Source organism: Diadema antillarum, unplaced genomic scaffold, assembly GCF_040938485.1.
Source record: "Diadema antillarum isolate AM-2024a unplaced genomic scaffold, OU_Dant_1.0 seq00000531_RagTag, whole genome shotgun sequence".
NCBI classification, from domain to species: domain Eukaryota; kingdom Metazoa; phylum Echinodermata; class Echinoidea; order Diadematoida; family Diadematidae; genus Diadema; species Diadema antillarum.
The window spans coordinates 948,817-963,159 of record NW_027271482.1 but is presented as its reverse complement, the minus strand read 5'-3'; the positions used below and the strand labels follow the sequence as shown (position 1 = coordinate 963,159).

General features: G+C 42.7%; 1 protein-coding gene across 1 annotated transcript; it reads left to right on the top strand.

Annotated features, from left to right (window-relative positions):
* The first annotated feature begins 12,635 nt into the window (after positions 1 to 12,635).
* Positions 12,636 to 13,882, top strand: LOC139734510 (uncharacterized). Its single transcript, XM_071645290.1, has one exon. It carries the CDS (start codon positions 12,742 to 12,744, stop codon positions 13,732 to 13,734), a length of 993 nt encoding a protein of 330 aa, XP_071501391.1. The 5' UTR covers positions 12,636 to 12,741; the 3' UTR covers positions 13,735 to 13,882.
* The last annotated feature ends 461 nt before the right edge of the window (positions 13,883 to 14,343 follow it).

Genomic DNA, 14,343 nt, shown 5'->3' with positions numbered 1-14,343 from the left:
TTATGACATTTGTGATATTAATCCGATTTTGACATTTGTGGTTGTGTTCGTGTTATGACATTAGTGGTCATTATGACATTTGTCGTCGACGTGTTATGACAGAAGTGGTCGTTATGACATTTGTCGTCGACGCGTTATGACATTAGTGGTTGTTATGACATTTGTCGTCGACGTGTGTCAATTAGTGTCAATTAGTGGTTGTTATGACATTAGTGGTCGATTTTGACATTAGTGGGCTCTACACCCCTTCATATGCGAACATATTCATGTGTGAGCTAGAGCAAAGTTTCCTATCCAAATATGAGAAGAACCCTCTCCTTTATCTGAGATACATTGAAAATATTTCTTAACTTGGTCTGACTCAGACAAGTCGCTGATGAAGTCTTCGCAAAGGTCAACCGAAGCATCCAATTCACTATGTCAAAGTCAGATTTAGAGATTGCCTTCCTTGATATAAAACTCAAAATAACTGACGGAAACAATATTTCGACAAGTGTGTATCACAAGCCCACTGACAAACACATCTATCTTCGCCATGAAAGCTTCCATCCAAAACACTGCAAAGAAGCAGTCGTGTACAGTCAGTTTCTGAGATACCGGAGAGTCATCTCAGGTGACGAGGAATTTTACAAGCAAGCAATCACACCAGGGGGCTTCTTCTTACAAAGAGGATATCATATCCACATGATAAATCGCAATCTAGAAAGAGCTAAATCAAAAAAATCGTGAAGAATTACTCAAAAGTAAAATCTCAACTGCTAAACCATCTCACAGGGTACCTCTTGTAAATACGTATCATCCCTCCACAAAAACGTTGATTAACGAAATCAACAAGGAGTGGAAACACCTATCTCTTGACAAGTTTGTCCCTGCCGTGTTTTCAAACCATCCCATCAACGCTCGAAAAACCTACGAAACTTGTTGGTAAGGAGTTCAATCTCAAAGAAACAAAAACAGAAGGCTAACCGCCCATGTCAAAAGCTGTTGCCAAATTTGTGCTCATATGCTAACATCTGAAAAAGTGGAACTAACGACTGGCTTCTCTGTTTCTACCCCTCATGCCACATGCGAAACCCAAAATGTGGTTTGCTGCATTTCGTGCTCCAAATGCCCTAACGCGAGATACATTGGCGAAACAGGTACTAAGTTCAGACTTCACTTCACCAACCACAAAAATTCAATTCAACACAACTCATCACTTCCAGTTGCCGAACACTTCAACTCAGGCAACCACTCAATTCAGGATCTGCAATTCTGTATCATCGGCAATAATTTTAAAGACAGAGAAGCCAGAAAATTAGCAGAAATGAAATTCATCATCCAAACTAGGTCTTTTGAAACAGGGCTCAACAAGGACCTTGGAATGGCTTTGCAACTTCACCTTCTACAAGAAATGAAGATCTAAGAATCTGAGACTGGACCTACTTGTATATATGTGTATTTTTTTTAATTTAATGGTACTTTATAGGTCTGTTACATATACCTAACGGAATGAGATGATAAACGGAAAGATGTTATCTCCGCCAATGCCAATGGGTCGTCAGCAGCACACCAGGGATCACCAGTTTTTCGGCCATTTAAGTGCTGTACACCTCCCAATGGCTGACCGGTGCTACGTTGGGATTCCCTTGACAGCACCCCCACAAAACAAGACGCAAAAAAAAAAAAAAACGCTTGGCATCAATCACCTCTCTTCACTCCAGAGCATTAACACTGTCTCTACACCCCCTATTCCCACCAACCCCCACACCTTCCCAAGTATCCATGCAGATCCTGTCTCCGCTGCCCCACAAATCCTCCTGATCCACCTTTCCCTGTCCCTACCACCTACTCCCATCCCTCTGACCCACCTCCTTACCGATCGTCCAGCAAATCCCCTGCACCCCCTTTCCACAGTATCCACCTCCGTTCTCCACCCCCTTTTCTCACACTCTCTCAAATCAGCATACCTGTCCACCTTTCGATCCCTTGCCTTATCCATCCTTGTTTCCCATGGCACAGTCAGCTCCACCATTGCTATCCTGCGCACAGACCCAGCCACCAGCACCATGTCCGGCCGAAGGGCAGTCACCACCACCTCCTCTGACACTGTACGGTTCCCCTCATCCACCCGCACCTCCCAATCGTCCCCCGCTGCTAAGATACCCCCCCCCACACCATCATCCCTCTGACCCTTCCTTCTCACACTGCATCTCACCCCTCCTTCACAAACCGGATTCCCCTCACCCTAGGAGGCATATACTTCTTCCTTGCCTCCACTGCCACCCTCGCCACCTCCGCCATCTCCTTCAACACCTGGTTGTGCCTCCATGTATAGGCCTGTAATAAACCTCCACATGCTGACAAAATGTGTTCTAGTGAGCCCTTCGCCTTGTTGCAAACCCTGCATCCACCATCCTCCACAATGCCCCATCTCTGAGATTTACTGGAGACGGCAAAACATCAAAGGTGGGACTGATCATGAAACGGACAGCTCCAGAGGACATTGACCAAAGGTCATTCCATGACACCTTCCTCTGCTCCACCCTTTCCCATCGAGTCCATGCTCCATGCACTCCCTGCTGTACAGCCTTTGCAAAGCGATACTCCTCCTCCTCCTCCTTAACCGCCTCCATGGCCAACTCCCTCCTACCTTTCCTGCCTTGCTTGCTGTACCATTTAACACCCTGATGAAGCCCTACCCCTTTCCGCCCCACCTGAACCGCACCCTGCATTTCCTTCCACTTTGCCATTGCCACTGCCTCGTTCGCAGCCTCCTCCGCCCTCCCCTTCCTCCCTGTGTGGATCGGTGGCCTAACTCAAGCTATTATCTGGTCCTTTGACTCCCTCATCATCATCACTAACCTAACCTTGCCAGCTTTAAACTCCTCTACCACTGACGTCATAGACAATTGCAACTTGCCTGATCTGCAAAAGAATGCCAGATCTGTAAGCATTCTTTGAACGCCTAACCACTTCCGGTAGCACGATTTCATCTTCTGCTGCATCCTCTCAACCCTGGACACTGCCACCTCGTATACCTGCAGTTGCCACATGATCCGTGGTAGCAAGCCAAACTGGCAGCACCACACCTTCGCATTCCCAGGGATGGGCGTCCTGTTCACCCTCTTCAACCACTCCACCACTTTGTCATAGATCTGAATTCCTCGGTACCTATCATTCAACTTGCCCTCATACCACCGCCCAAGGCTCTTTACCCCCTGCTCAGTAACCTGAGGGATATCTTCTCCCCCAATCTGAAACCTCCTTGCGACCACCTTCCCCTTCCGCACTGACACTGAGCGGCTCTTTTTAGCCTTGAACTTCATCCGTGTATAGCCCATCAAATCCTCTAACCTATGGAGGCCATCTTCAACCTGGGTCTCAATACCAGGCACGATTGTGAGATCATCCATGAGACCCCTAATCGAAGGTACAACCACATCTGCAGCCAGCGTCAACCCTTCAATTCTCGGGGCCACACACCGGGTTAACACTTCCAGCCCAAGGACAAACAGCAGCGGTGAGACTGGACACCCCATGGGGATGTCAATTTCTAGCGCTTGCCATTCTGTTGTGTAAGCCTGGGTCGTGAATCTCATCCTGAACTGGCTGTAGTAGCTCTGCACCATCTCCCGAATCACCCTAGGGACCCAGAAAAACTCAGGAGCAAAACTGAGATACCTGTGAGGAACTGATCCACATGCATTTGCAAGATTCAACCAGATGGCATCCACATCCTCCTTCTCACGTTTGCACCTCTGGATTGACTCCCAAATCATCTGGACATGCTCCGTGCACCCAGGGAAACCCGGGATCCCTGCCTTCTGTATAGAGGTCTCCACAAACTTGTTCTTCATAAAAAACTCTGACGACCGCCTCGCTAAGACACTAAAGAGGATCTTACCATCCACGTTAAGAAGCGAAATTGGTCTAAACTGGCCAATGCCTTTGGCAAGCTGGTGTGTTGCAGAAGGGGTATATATCCCAAAGGGGATATATACCCCTTCTGCAACACACCAGCTGACTGGAACAATCCGCTCCCGCCATAGTACCCTTAGGATCCGCCACAGCACCCTTCGGATACGAGGACAGTACTTGAACAGCTTGTAGGACAAGCCATTCTGCCCAGCTGCACTACCAGCTCGGGCCTTCCTAACCACAGCTTCAACCTCCCACAACTTCAGCTCACTCAAGTCAAAGCTGACCTCTGGCTCCTGTGGCCTCAATAGCCCTGCCACCCCAGTAAAAGGCTCCTCTCTCCTTCCATCACAGTATGTGGCCTTCAGATGCCTCTCGAGCTCTTCCTTCGACACCTCCAAACTTCCTGATACCCCTTCCTCAAAACAACCTCTTTGTGAACTTCCTCCTCTCCCTCTTCCTCCTTTTCCGCTTCCTACACTGATATTCAGCCCTCCTAACATCCACATACCTCTTCTTCAGGTCCTCATACAGACTCTTCAGACTATCCCTTTCCCCATCTGCCTGCCTCCACCTACGCCGCAAGCTCTTCTTCTCCGCCCTCAATTGGGCCATCAAACGCTGTCTCCTCGACCCTGACTCTCCAAGATCCCCCTCCACATTCCCCATACCTCCACTACCCACAGGCTTTATCCCAAACTCTTCTGCACAAGCTCCGTAACACAACCCCTCAAACATACGCATCTTCTTTTCAACACTCCTATCCAATTCCACTTTCAAAAGTCCTGCAAGCTTGATGTCAAAAAGCTCCCACTTATCACTTCTCGCCGGTGGCCATGCAATCGGCTCCTTCCACTCAAACACGGCATGTAGAGCATGCTGAGGGTCTCCGGCTCTGTGGTCTGAAACCTGACTGGGACCTCCCACTGTCTCACCCAGCTGAGTGCGGGTGCAGTCATGCCCTACTGCCACTCTTCCACAGCTCGTTCTTGTTCTGTGAACTGCCACACCTCTCTTCCCCTGAACCTCTTCCCGCATTCCTCACACACACCCTCTTGATCTTTGTTCATTGTCGTAAGTCAAAGTACCCGCCCTTTCAAGAATCCAGCATGGATTCTTATTCAGCACGACTCAATGTGAAAAAGCGGATGGGACGGGTAAGTAGCCTTTCAGTCTAGTGGGCACACACTCATCAATAGGGGTGAAAAACCCCTCCCACTGCCACCCATCAGCCCTGGCGCACAGCCCTACGCCGCAAATGGGCCACACTTAAAACCGGTAACTCTGAGTGGCCGGTTATTTGCTTGCCATGGCCATCAGGGTAGCCTTCCCTGATGCCCCACCTATCCGGGGTGTCACTACTCTATTCGCAGTCGTCACCTGGCCTCTCCCAAGCGTCTCAAAAGCAAGATAATAAACGGAAAGATGTTAACTCCGCCAATGCCAATGGGTCGTCAGCAGCACACCAGGGATCACCAGTGTTTCGCCCATTTAAGTGCTTTGCACCTCCCCCTGGCTGGCCGGTGATGCGTTGGGATTCCCTTGACAGCACCCCCATGGCATCTCAAAAAAAAAAATGAATAATGTCATACCCTCGCATGCTCGCGGTCAAGAATAAAAGGTGACAACTTAGTGAACCACGCACTTGATTGTACTCTCATTCGAGAACTACAATGGTCAAATAAGCAGTAATGATGGCCCTCTGTCATGAAAGTCTGCAAAAGGCCAAAGACACCATTAATGTCGATAACAGTAAGTGGAATTCTATAAAGAAAACGATTAAGGGTGCACTTGAAGACAATATAACCGGGTACTGGAAAAAACCTCATCGAACCGCTGTTGGTGCAAGGTCAATACGTAAAGCTCCTGGCCCTTTCTGACGAAAATCTCACCTGGAAATCAATTATGTACAACTTGCCGAAAAGGGTATTAAGTTTTGTAACAAATGCATGTAATGACTCTTTACCATCATATGCAAATCTTTATAGGTGGGGGAAAAGGTTAACACACAAGTGCGTATTTTGTCCTAATACAACCGGCACTCTCCACCATATTTTGTCAAATTGCCCGGAAATTTTAGAAAGGTACGAATGGACACACAACAACATATTGCAATATATTTACCGTACGATCAAAGAGTCTCTTCCCACTGGCCATGTAATATACGCTGATCTAGATGAGTGCAAAGAGGCAGGCGGAACGATTCCACCCCACGTAAATACAACTAATCAACGACCAGACATAGCAGTCTTGCTAGAAAGAGTAAAACGAATCCTAATTGTTGAATTGACAGTATCTTTCGAACCTAACACTGAGGCCGCTCATTAAAGAAAAGTAGAGAAATACAAAGTGTTGTTGAATGAACTATAAAAGCGCAAGGGCTATTAAGCCTTCCTTTCTTGCCATCGAGATCGAAGCAAGGGCGCAGATAACACTAGAAAACAAACAACGACTGAAAGGCCTACTCAAAACATATAAATCCAAACAAAGTCCCACTGCATTCTATCAAGACATTAGCAGATATGCAATACTTTCATCATTCACCATATTCTAAGCAAGAAAAGAACAGAACTGGGGGATGTTAATCACTTAGAAAGTAACATGTAAGAGTGAAAGGCACTTTGTAACAATGTAGTAATTATGTAGAAAGGTTCTTTAGGTAAAATTATTACATTGGTCATTGGTAATACAGTGTATGGGTACTGCGTGGGGAAATGTATTTAATTTTGTGTAATTAATGTTGTGTAATTGTTGTCAACCTTACAAATCTGTTGCGAATACAGCTATATTGCTATTCACTGTGTACGGTAAGCATTTGTAATTGTGTCATTACCTGCCATGTGTCCAGAATAGGACCATGGACCTGGTATATATGTCAACATGTCCTTTGTTCTACTTATCAATAAATACATGATTACAACAATGTTGAGGTTACACTAAATTTGCATTGACTATTTTCATGCAATTACCTATTTGCGCTAAATATGGTGTGTTACGGCACAAATTGTCGTTCTTGCATAATTTATCGCCTGGCGACAAATTATGCTGCTTGTGCAGTTTCCAATTTTTGATCTCGGTGGTGACAGCTTGTGCAGGCAAAATGAAACGTAGCTGCACAAAATTGTCATCGGCAATGCACTATGAATTGTGTGGTTGGGGTGGTTGCTCCAGTGTTATGCTTTGGTGGGGTGGGTATGACTGGTAAGTTATGCGTATGTGTCGGGGGGGGGGGCTGCATAGTATGTGTTGTGAATGGTTTGTAGGTGCGGGACCCTAAACGAGCATTAAAATTAAATATTAATCAAACTGAAAAGAAAGTCTTACCACATAAATCTTCAACAGCAGGCAGGAGCAAAAGTCTACTGTGGCAATGCAATGCCTTCAACGTGTATGAGCACGCGTTTAGAGTTCAAAGCGGCGTTGATTTCAAAATAGTATATGTGTGTCAATTTCAGCGATGAGAGAGCGACCGAGAGAAAAGGCATACGAGGGAGGTACCCTCCCTAAATATTGTCTGTCTTTGTTTATTTTTTTCACTGCATTCATTTTCTTCCATCAGTCGTAAAGGGGATAGCTATCCGATCAGTGGGAATCAGTGGGAATGCTGGGGGATGATTGTTCCAATTCTTGTGGGATTCATTGAAGAGTACATTATACAGCGTGTCCCAGAAAAAACGAAACCTAGTTTCATTGCAATTCTTTGCGATCATAATCACACATTTGCTTTATGAGATATACGTGGATTGAAAGATACACTTCTCTTCTTTCATTTGATGTACAACTCATTGTTCAAAATTAGTGCCTGACTGAGTTAGAACAGGGAGGTGAGAGGAAAAGGAGTGGGCACTGGATTTGTGTCTTTTGAACCATCCTCGGAGCCGCACTCCCCAAGAGACCACTCCACTAACTAGATTACTGCCGCTTGGCCGCACAGTGCACATGCGCAATCCTTGTCAACAGGCTGGTGGGTCTCACCACCTCCCTGGCCAGAACCTGGGGTGGTATTCTGTAAGGATCCTAGGACAGCTTTCGCTCCTAAATACGCGATTGGTATTCTGTAACACCGCGCGTAGGAGGAGAAATAGGATAGTGACGTCAGGGATCCTTATTTCTCTCCCAGTTTAGGATAGGGGCGTAACTTGATATGTTTATTAGATGTAATTAGATGTTAATGAGATCTTAAGATAAGTGGTATTCTGTAAGCACAAGTAGGATCAAGTTTAGGAGCAAAAATAAGGATAGCCTCTAGGCAATCTTTCTCTGGCGATTATGCCGGGCTATTGCGTATATAGGCCTACTGACGACCCACTGTCTCTTATTTTGTATGTTCATGAACAAGAAAATAAATACATGAATCGTATAACAGAGTTGTATGTTCCTTTCATACTGAGGATTCTAAAACTGCAGTCTATAATGTTCGAAACAGTTGTATTCTTTATCTAGCTGGTATGTGTTTATTTGTTTGTTGTTCGCCATTTTCAATTCAATTCACACTTCATTTCATTCAGCACAAAATAAATAAAAAGTACATTATGTACACAATAACAACAAAAACTATTATTATAATTATAATTAATATTGTGATAATGATAATTATTATCATTATTAATATTATCATTGTTATTATCATTATTATAATATTATTATTGTTATTATTATTATTATTGTCATTATTGTTGTTATCATTATTATTATGCTCAACGTCTACCCGAACGTCATGCGAACGCAGTGCAAGTAGCCTACCTTCGCCGCCCACATTACGTGACCCTTGAAGTCGTTGCTATGAAGATCTAGTAACCAAAGAAAAAGAAACGTACGCAGTGTGCTTCTAGGTCGCGTGAAGAATAAAGCAGGGCCGACTGAACGTTTTTAAAAGCGTGGGGGCCTACTTCCGGGTTTCATGAGCTAACAAGAAAAAAAAATAAAAAAAGGTCCTCAGCTCCTCTCACCCTTTCCATTTCTGGGTTTCTTCAGCTGACAAGCGAATAAAAAAAAAGTCTACATTGGAAAAACATAACCTTACCGCGCTCCGCACACTTTACTGAATACTATAAATACTGAATTAAAATCAGTATCTAAGTGGATTCGGGCTAATAAATAAATTGTCATTGAATTTGACCAAGACAAAATTTATGGTTTTTAGCAATATAATCAATATTTTCCCGGGCAAGTTGGTTGTAAACGACGTAGAATTGAACCAGGTGGAATATATAAAATTCCTTGGTCTTTATATTGATTCTAAGTTGACATGGAAAGTTCATGTTGATTCTTTGCGTAAATTACTATCAAAAAATGTAGGTGTTATGTATAAGTTAAAACAGTATTTTCCTAAACATGTTCTGCATTCATTGTATTCTACTCTATTTTTGCCTTATATAGGTTATGGAATCCTGGCATGGGGAAACTGCTGTACAACTAGACTTAATTCTTTATTACTTCGATGTTTGTCAAAAATACTGAAGTTCATTCTTACCCTACTAGACAAAAAGATTTTTGTCATCTTTCTCCTGTACGAACCGTATCTGCTTTAAAAACAATAACCACTACAGGACCTAAATTTTGGAATGAGTTGGATAGAGAAATGATCCAATCTCAGTCTCTTCATTCATTTAAGCATAAACTTAAATTAGTTTTTCTGAATTCATATCTATAGCTATTCTTCAATCCTCCTCGACATTCTCTGTTCATACTTCACATTACTGACATTATCGATTATGTAACATGTGCCTCGCTCGTGATTTCTGTATTATCTCCTGAACTTCTTCGTACACATTTGGTATCTCTGCTATTGCAGCACTGCATCTGACTTGTACCTCGCTCGGGTGATCACGCAACTCTCAAGAAGTCTGTGCCGCGGACATTGTTTTCTATGTTTTTTCTTTTTCTTTTTACTTTTTGTGCGTTTATATTTCTCCAATTCACAAATTGTCATTCCTTAAATTACATAACCAAGTAAGAAATGATCTCACATCCGCATCTGGGAATCTACACCCTACAAGCAATGCTTCTATGTAGATTCCTCATATGTTCACATGTTTTATTGTCCTTATAACCTGTACTTGACAATGCATCCAGGCTTTTGTATTGTGATGTTTATGTTTTATGTATTTGTTGAAATGTGGAATATGGAACAATAAAAAACAAAACACTTCAAGATCTCTATCTATTTCTATTTAGTGCCACTTACGTACTTCCGGGTAAAAAAAAAATTGTGGGGGCCCAAAGTGATGACACCTTATGTATTTCTTTGTATGGTGCACAAAAAGTGTGGGGGGCCTGAGCCCCCACGGCCCCCATCATGCACGGTTCCGCCTGCCATGTAAAGTACTAGTAACGCAACGATCCATACGCTCACATTATTGTTAAGACGTACGTAGTGTGTGACGCAACCCGGTGACCTAACAGTCCATGTGCATGGGTTAATATTTTTTTTTTCAAAATGTAGTGAACTTACGTGTTTATACGGTTACAGCTCGTTATTCCGAAGGTTCGTTATTCCGAATGCTCCAGTCCGAAGATTCGTTATTCCGAAGGTTCGTTATTCCAAATTTCATTTTCGAATTAACAAATCTTCAGAAAAAACGAACCTTCGAAATAACGCCACAAATATTCGGATTAACGAACCCTTTTTTTTTCATTTTCGGATTAACGAACCTTTAGGTATGGAGAATTTGTGTGTTTCGGATTAACGAACCTTCGGAATAGCGAACCTTCGGAATAACGAACAGCACCCGTATACAAGGATATCATGGAGCTACAGTAGCTCCATGTTTATATCTTTGTTTAATCTATCAGTAATCTCCTTTATTTATTCTGTTATCATTGCCCTGCAAGTTAGTCTATACTACCATAAAGATAGGGGAGAGCTAGCGGGGTGAATTAAGTGGGACACAAATTGTGATTTGATGAAGTTTCTCGAATAACTCTCTAATATTTAGAATGGCCGGGCACACATGTATCGGACTTTTGATGCTAGCCATATAACGGGTTGCTACGCTATATTGCTATAAGTCTCATATTTCTGTTATCATTGTTTGTTTTTTTTTTCCTGGGAGAAGTGGAACATTGGTTTGGTTTAAGTGGGACAAACAGTAACTATAAGCAAGACATTATTATTCCAAGCATATCGATCATATTTATAGAATAATGTGAGCGCATATGTGTGTGTGTCTGTGAGTGCATCTATTGTTATTATTATTATTCTTTATATTCATTTAAGAAAATCTTATATATTTTATAATAACTTTGAATTAATGGCGAAGTTTGGCATGCAGTGATGATATCCCAGTTTACCCCAACATCCTCCAAAAGTTCACAATTTGAGCTAATTTCTGCAAAAACTTTAAATGCTAATTAATGGAACTCGTAAGGTCACATCTATTATGGTGGGCTAAGTGCGTGCTAAAGCTTTGATAATCAAAATTGTATTCTTAACTGTAAAATTAGACTGACAATACATTTTAACTCCTCGCACAGTAAGAGCTGCGTGAAGCGCATGTTTGAGCAATGTAGATCTTGGGCGCGCATTATTGCTTAAAATTATAGCCAGATGATTGGCTTATAGATACTGCGCCGGGCGTGTCCTGCCTTTCCTCATTAATATTCATTATTCATAAATGACTGTCCTAGGATAGGCTTAGGACAGGCTTACAGAATACCGATTTTGCCTGTCCTAAGGGTATCCTATTTTCTGTCCTACGCGCGCTCCTAGGATCGAAATAAGGATCGCGCTTACAGAATACCACCCATGGATTACTCCACATGGTACTGGTGGGTGGTGTATACTGGTGCATTACTGGTGCATTACCCATTGCTGTGCCTGCAAACAACACTGGTGCATTGTGATGTGCAGTGAACTGGTTCCATGGTCACATTTTGAATTTTGCAGCTAGTATTCAAGGTATTATAATTTATGTGCATTTACATGTCCATGTACTATAAGATTTCTTGGGAACAAATGTGCTTTGCATGCTATTATGGTGAAATAACTTTTACATGAAATGGAAACAAATTAACACAGACTTAAAAACATTTTATAATAATGATTAGCAGCACCAATAATAATATACTGATTGTAAGAATATGAAGGAAACATGAACAGCTGAGTAGTGGAACACAGGCCCTAATAATGTCTGATGATAATAATAATTTTAATACCAAGCTAGCACAGAAAATACCAACCACAACAGCAACAACCATCATAAAAATACCCATTCAGCTTTCAAATAAGAATAAAACAAAAACAGAGAGACAGACAAAAAAAGCGCCATGGTGAATATCTTATCAGGCATACAGTGATACAGGACATGTGAGATAGTTCAGCTCTCACTGAACTCTCACATGTTCTCACCATACACCAGGCAAGGAGGCAAGTTATTTCACCAAGATTAGGTCCTATAGTAGTCTCCATCATGACCACTCTGTTGTAGATTCGAGCCCTCCTGCCTCAATATATCCCCAGCATACAACAAAAAAAAAAACATTCAAATAGTGTTTTCATCCCCTGGAGAACTAAAATTGCTCATAAAAATATGTTAGTGGGACCAGAAAAAAACATGTCTTGGCGGATGTACGCAAGTTTCCAAAACAATATGACAAGAGAACCAACAAGAGCGAACAATGAAGTGATACATCAGACTAAAGAAAAACCCCAACATCTGCTGATCTACAGGTGAATTTCGTCAATTTCGTCAGGATTTACACTTGACATTGCTTCGTAATTTGATTAAGACAGGAATCCAAGATGGCGCTGTGCGGTTAGGACGTGCCTGAGTGTTACGGAGGCATTAGGAGGAAATAAAATTGCAGCTCATTTCGCCTATTACAGTTTGAAAAGTCAAAATGACATCGAGAAAAAGGAGCTTAGACCAAGGAGTCGTTACAATCTCCCATTATTTCAAGGAAAAGGAGGATTCTGACCCTAAGATGGATTTTAGCGACGCTACTACGGAGAAGGCTACGCAAGAACACAGTGACAGTGATAATGCACACGGCTTAACTGACTCGGCAGTGCACACGGTAGTGAAACCACTTCACCGAGATATGGAGGGAACCAGCCCGGGCGCGTCGGCGGAATCACCTCCACGCTCCTCGCTTGAGAAAAAACGACGAGTAGACGGGGAGAAGTCAACTACAGATGAACTACTCGCGGCCCTTATCCACAAGATAGACGAAATGAACTCCAATCTCACATCCAGGTTGGACACAGCTCTTGGTAAGATTGAAACAAATGAGAAAGAAATCAGTAACTTGAAAGAGGAGCAAGAGTCGTGCCGTTTTGATATCAAACAGTTACAGGACCAAGTAAACAAGCAAGAAAAGGAGAATATGAAATTGAGAGAGCGTCTTGTTGACCTCACTGCGAGAGAGATGAGGAATACGGCTGTGTTTTACGGGTTTCCTGAAGGTGCTGAAAACGCTGGAAAGTGTGAGCAATTGATCAAAGAATTTGCCAAGTCAAATATGCAAATGGAAGGTGAAGTGAGCATTGAAAGAGCTCATCGCACAGGCCGCATCAGGCCAAAACCCGGCCCTCCTCGCCCAGTTGTGGTAGCTTTCAGTAGATACACAACCAGACAAACAGTGATCAGCAGTGCCCGCAGATATTTGAAGGAGAGGCCTTTTCAGCACAACGGAAAGGATCACCAGATATTTGTCGATGAGATGCTGCCGGTAGAAGTGCGAGAAAGCAGGAGGAAATTGCTGCCACTGAAACGAAAGCTGAAAGAGGAGGACCCAAAGCGAAAGGTGTACTTCAAATATCCGGCGCGATTGTTTTACAGGGAGACTGAGAGCGGAAAAGAAGTGGAGTACAAGCAGCACACCACAAGATAGAATGGATATTGGCAGTTTGCTTTTGCACAGTAGACAATGGTCTAACAAAATACGAAATATTTTGAAAAACTCTTGACACGACTGCGATAGCTCAGCAGTCAGCACCCTGTCATGCCAGCAGTATATTAACAGTTGATATCTCCGAAGACAAGATACACTATTCATGTGATTAAGTGATAAGGAAAATCATTTATTTTTGCCAACCTGAGAAAAAAATAACTGTGAAGATGCCCAGGGGCACTTGGATTCCTTGTGATCATGTTTTATTCGATTTCATGCAAATTGTATGTGTGTTTTTTTCATTGCCAATGTTTTGTTGTCTGTTTTGTCTTGATCATGGTGGGTCATAAGAATTTACAAGGTTACCTACTTGTGAAATATGTAAATATGTATAAGGATCTGAAGTTAATGACCCATAATGTTAATGGGCTAGGGGACTTTAAAGCCAGGAAAAAATATTTTTGTTTTTTATCCAAATTTAAAAAGGATATTATTTTATTACAGGAAACCCATTCGACTGATAAGGATGAAAGTTTATGGAAGAACCAATTAAGAGCCGATATTGTATTCAGTCATGGAACCTCCTCTAGTAGGGGAGTGTGTATCATA

What these genes read in the sequence shown, in the direction of transcription:
- LOC139734510 (XM_071645290.1), top strand. Translation starts at nt 12,742, where the DNA reads ATGACATCGAGAAAAAGGAGCTTAGACCAAGGAGTCGTTACAATCTCC.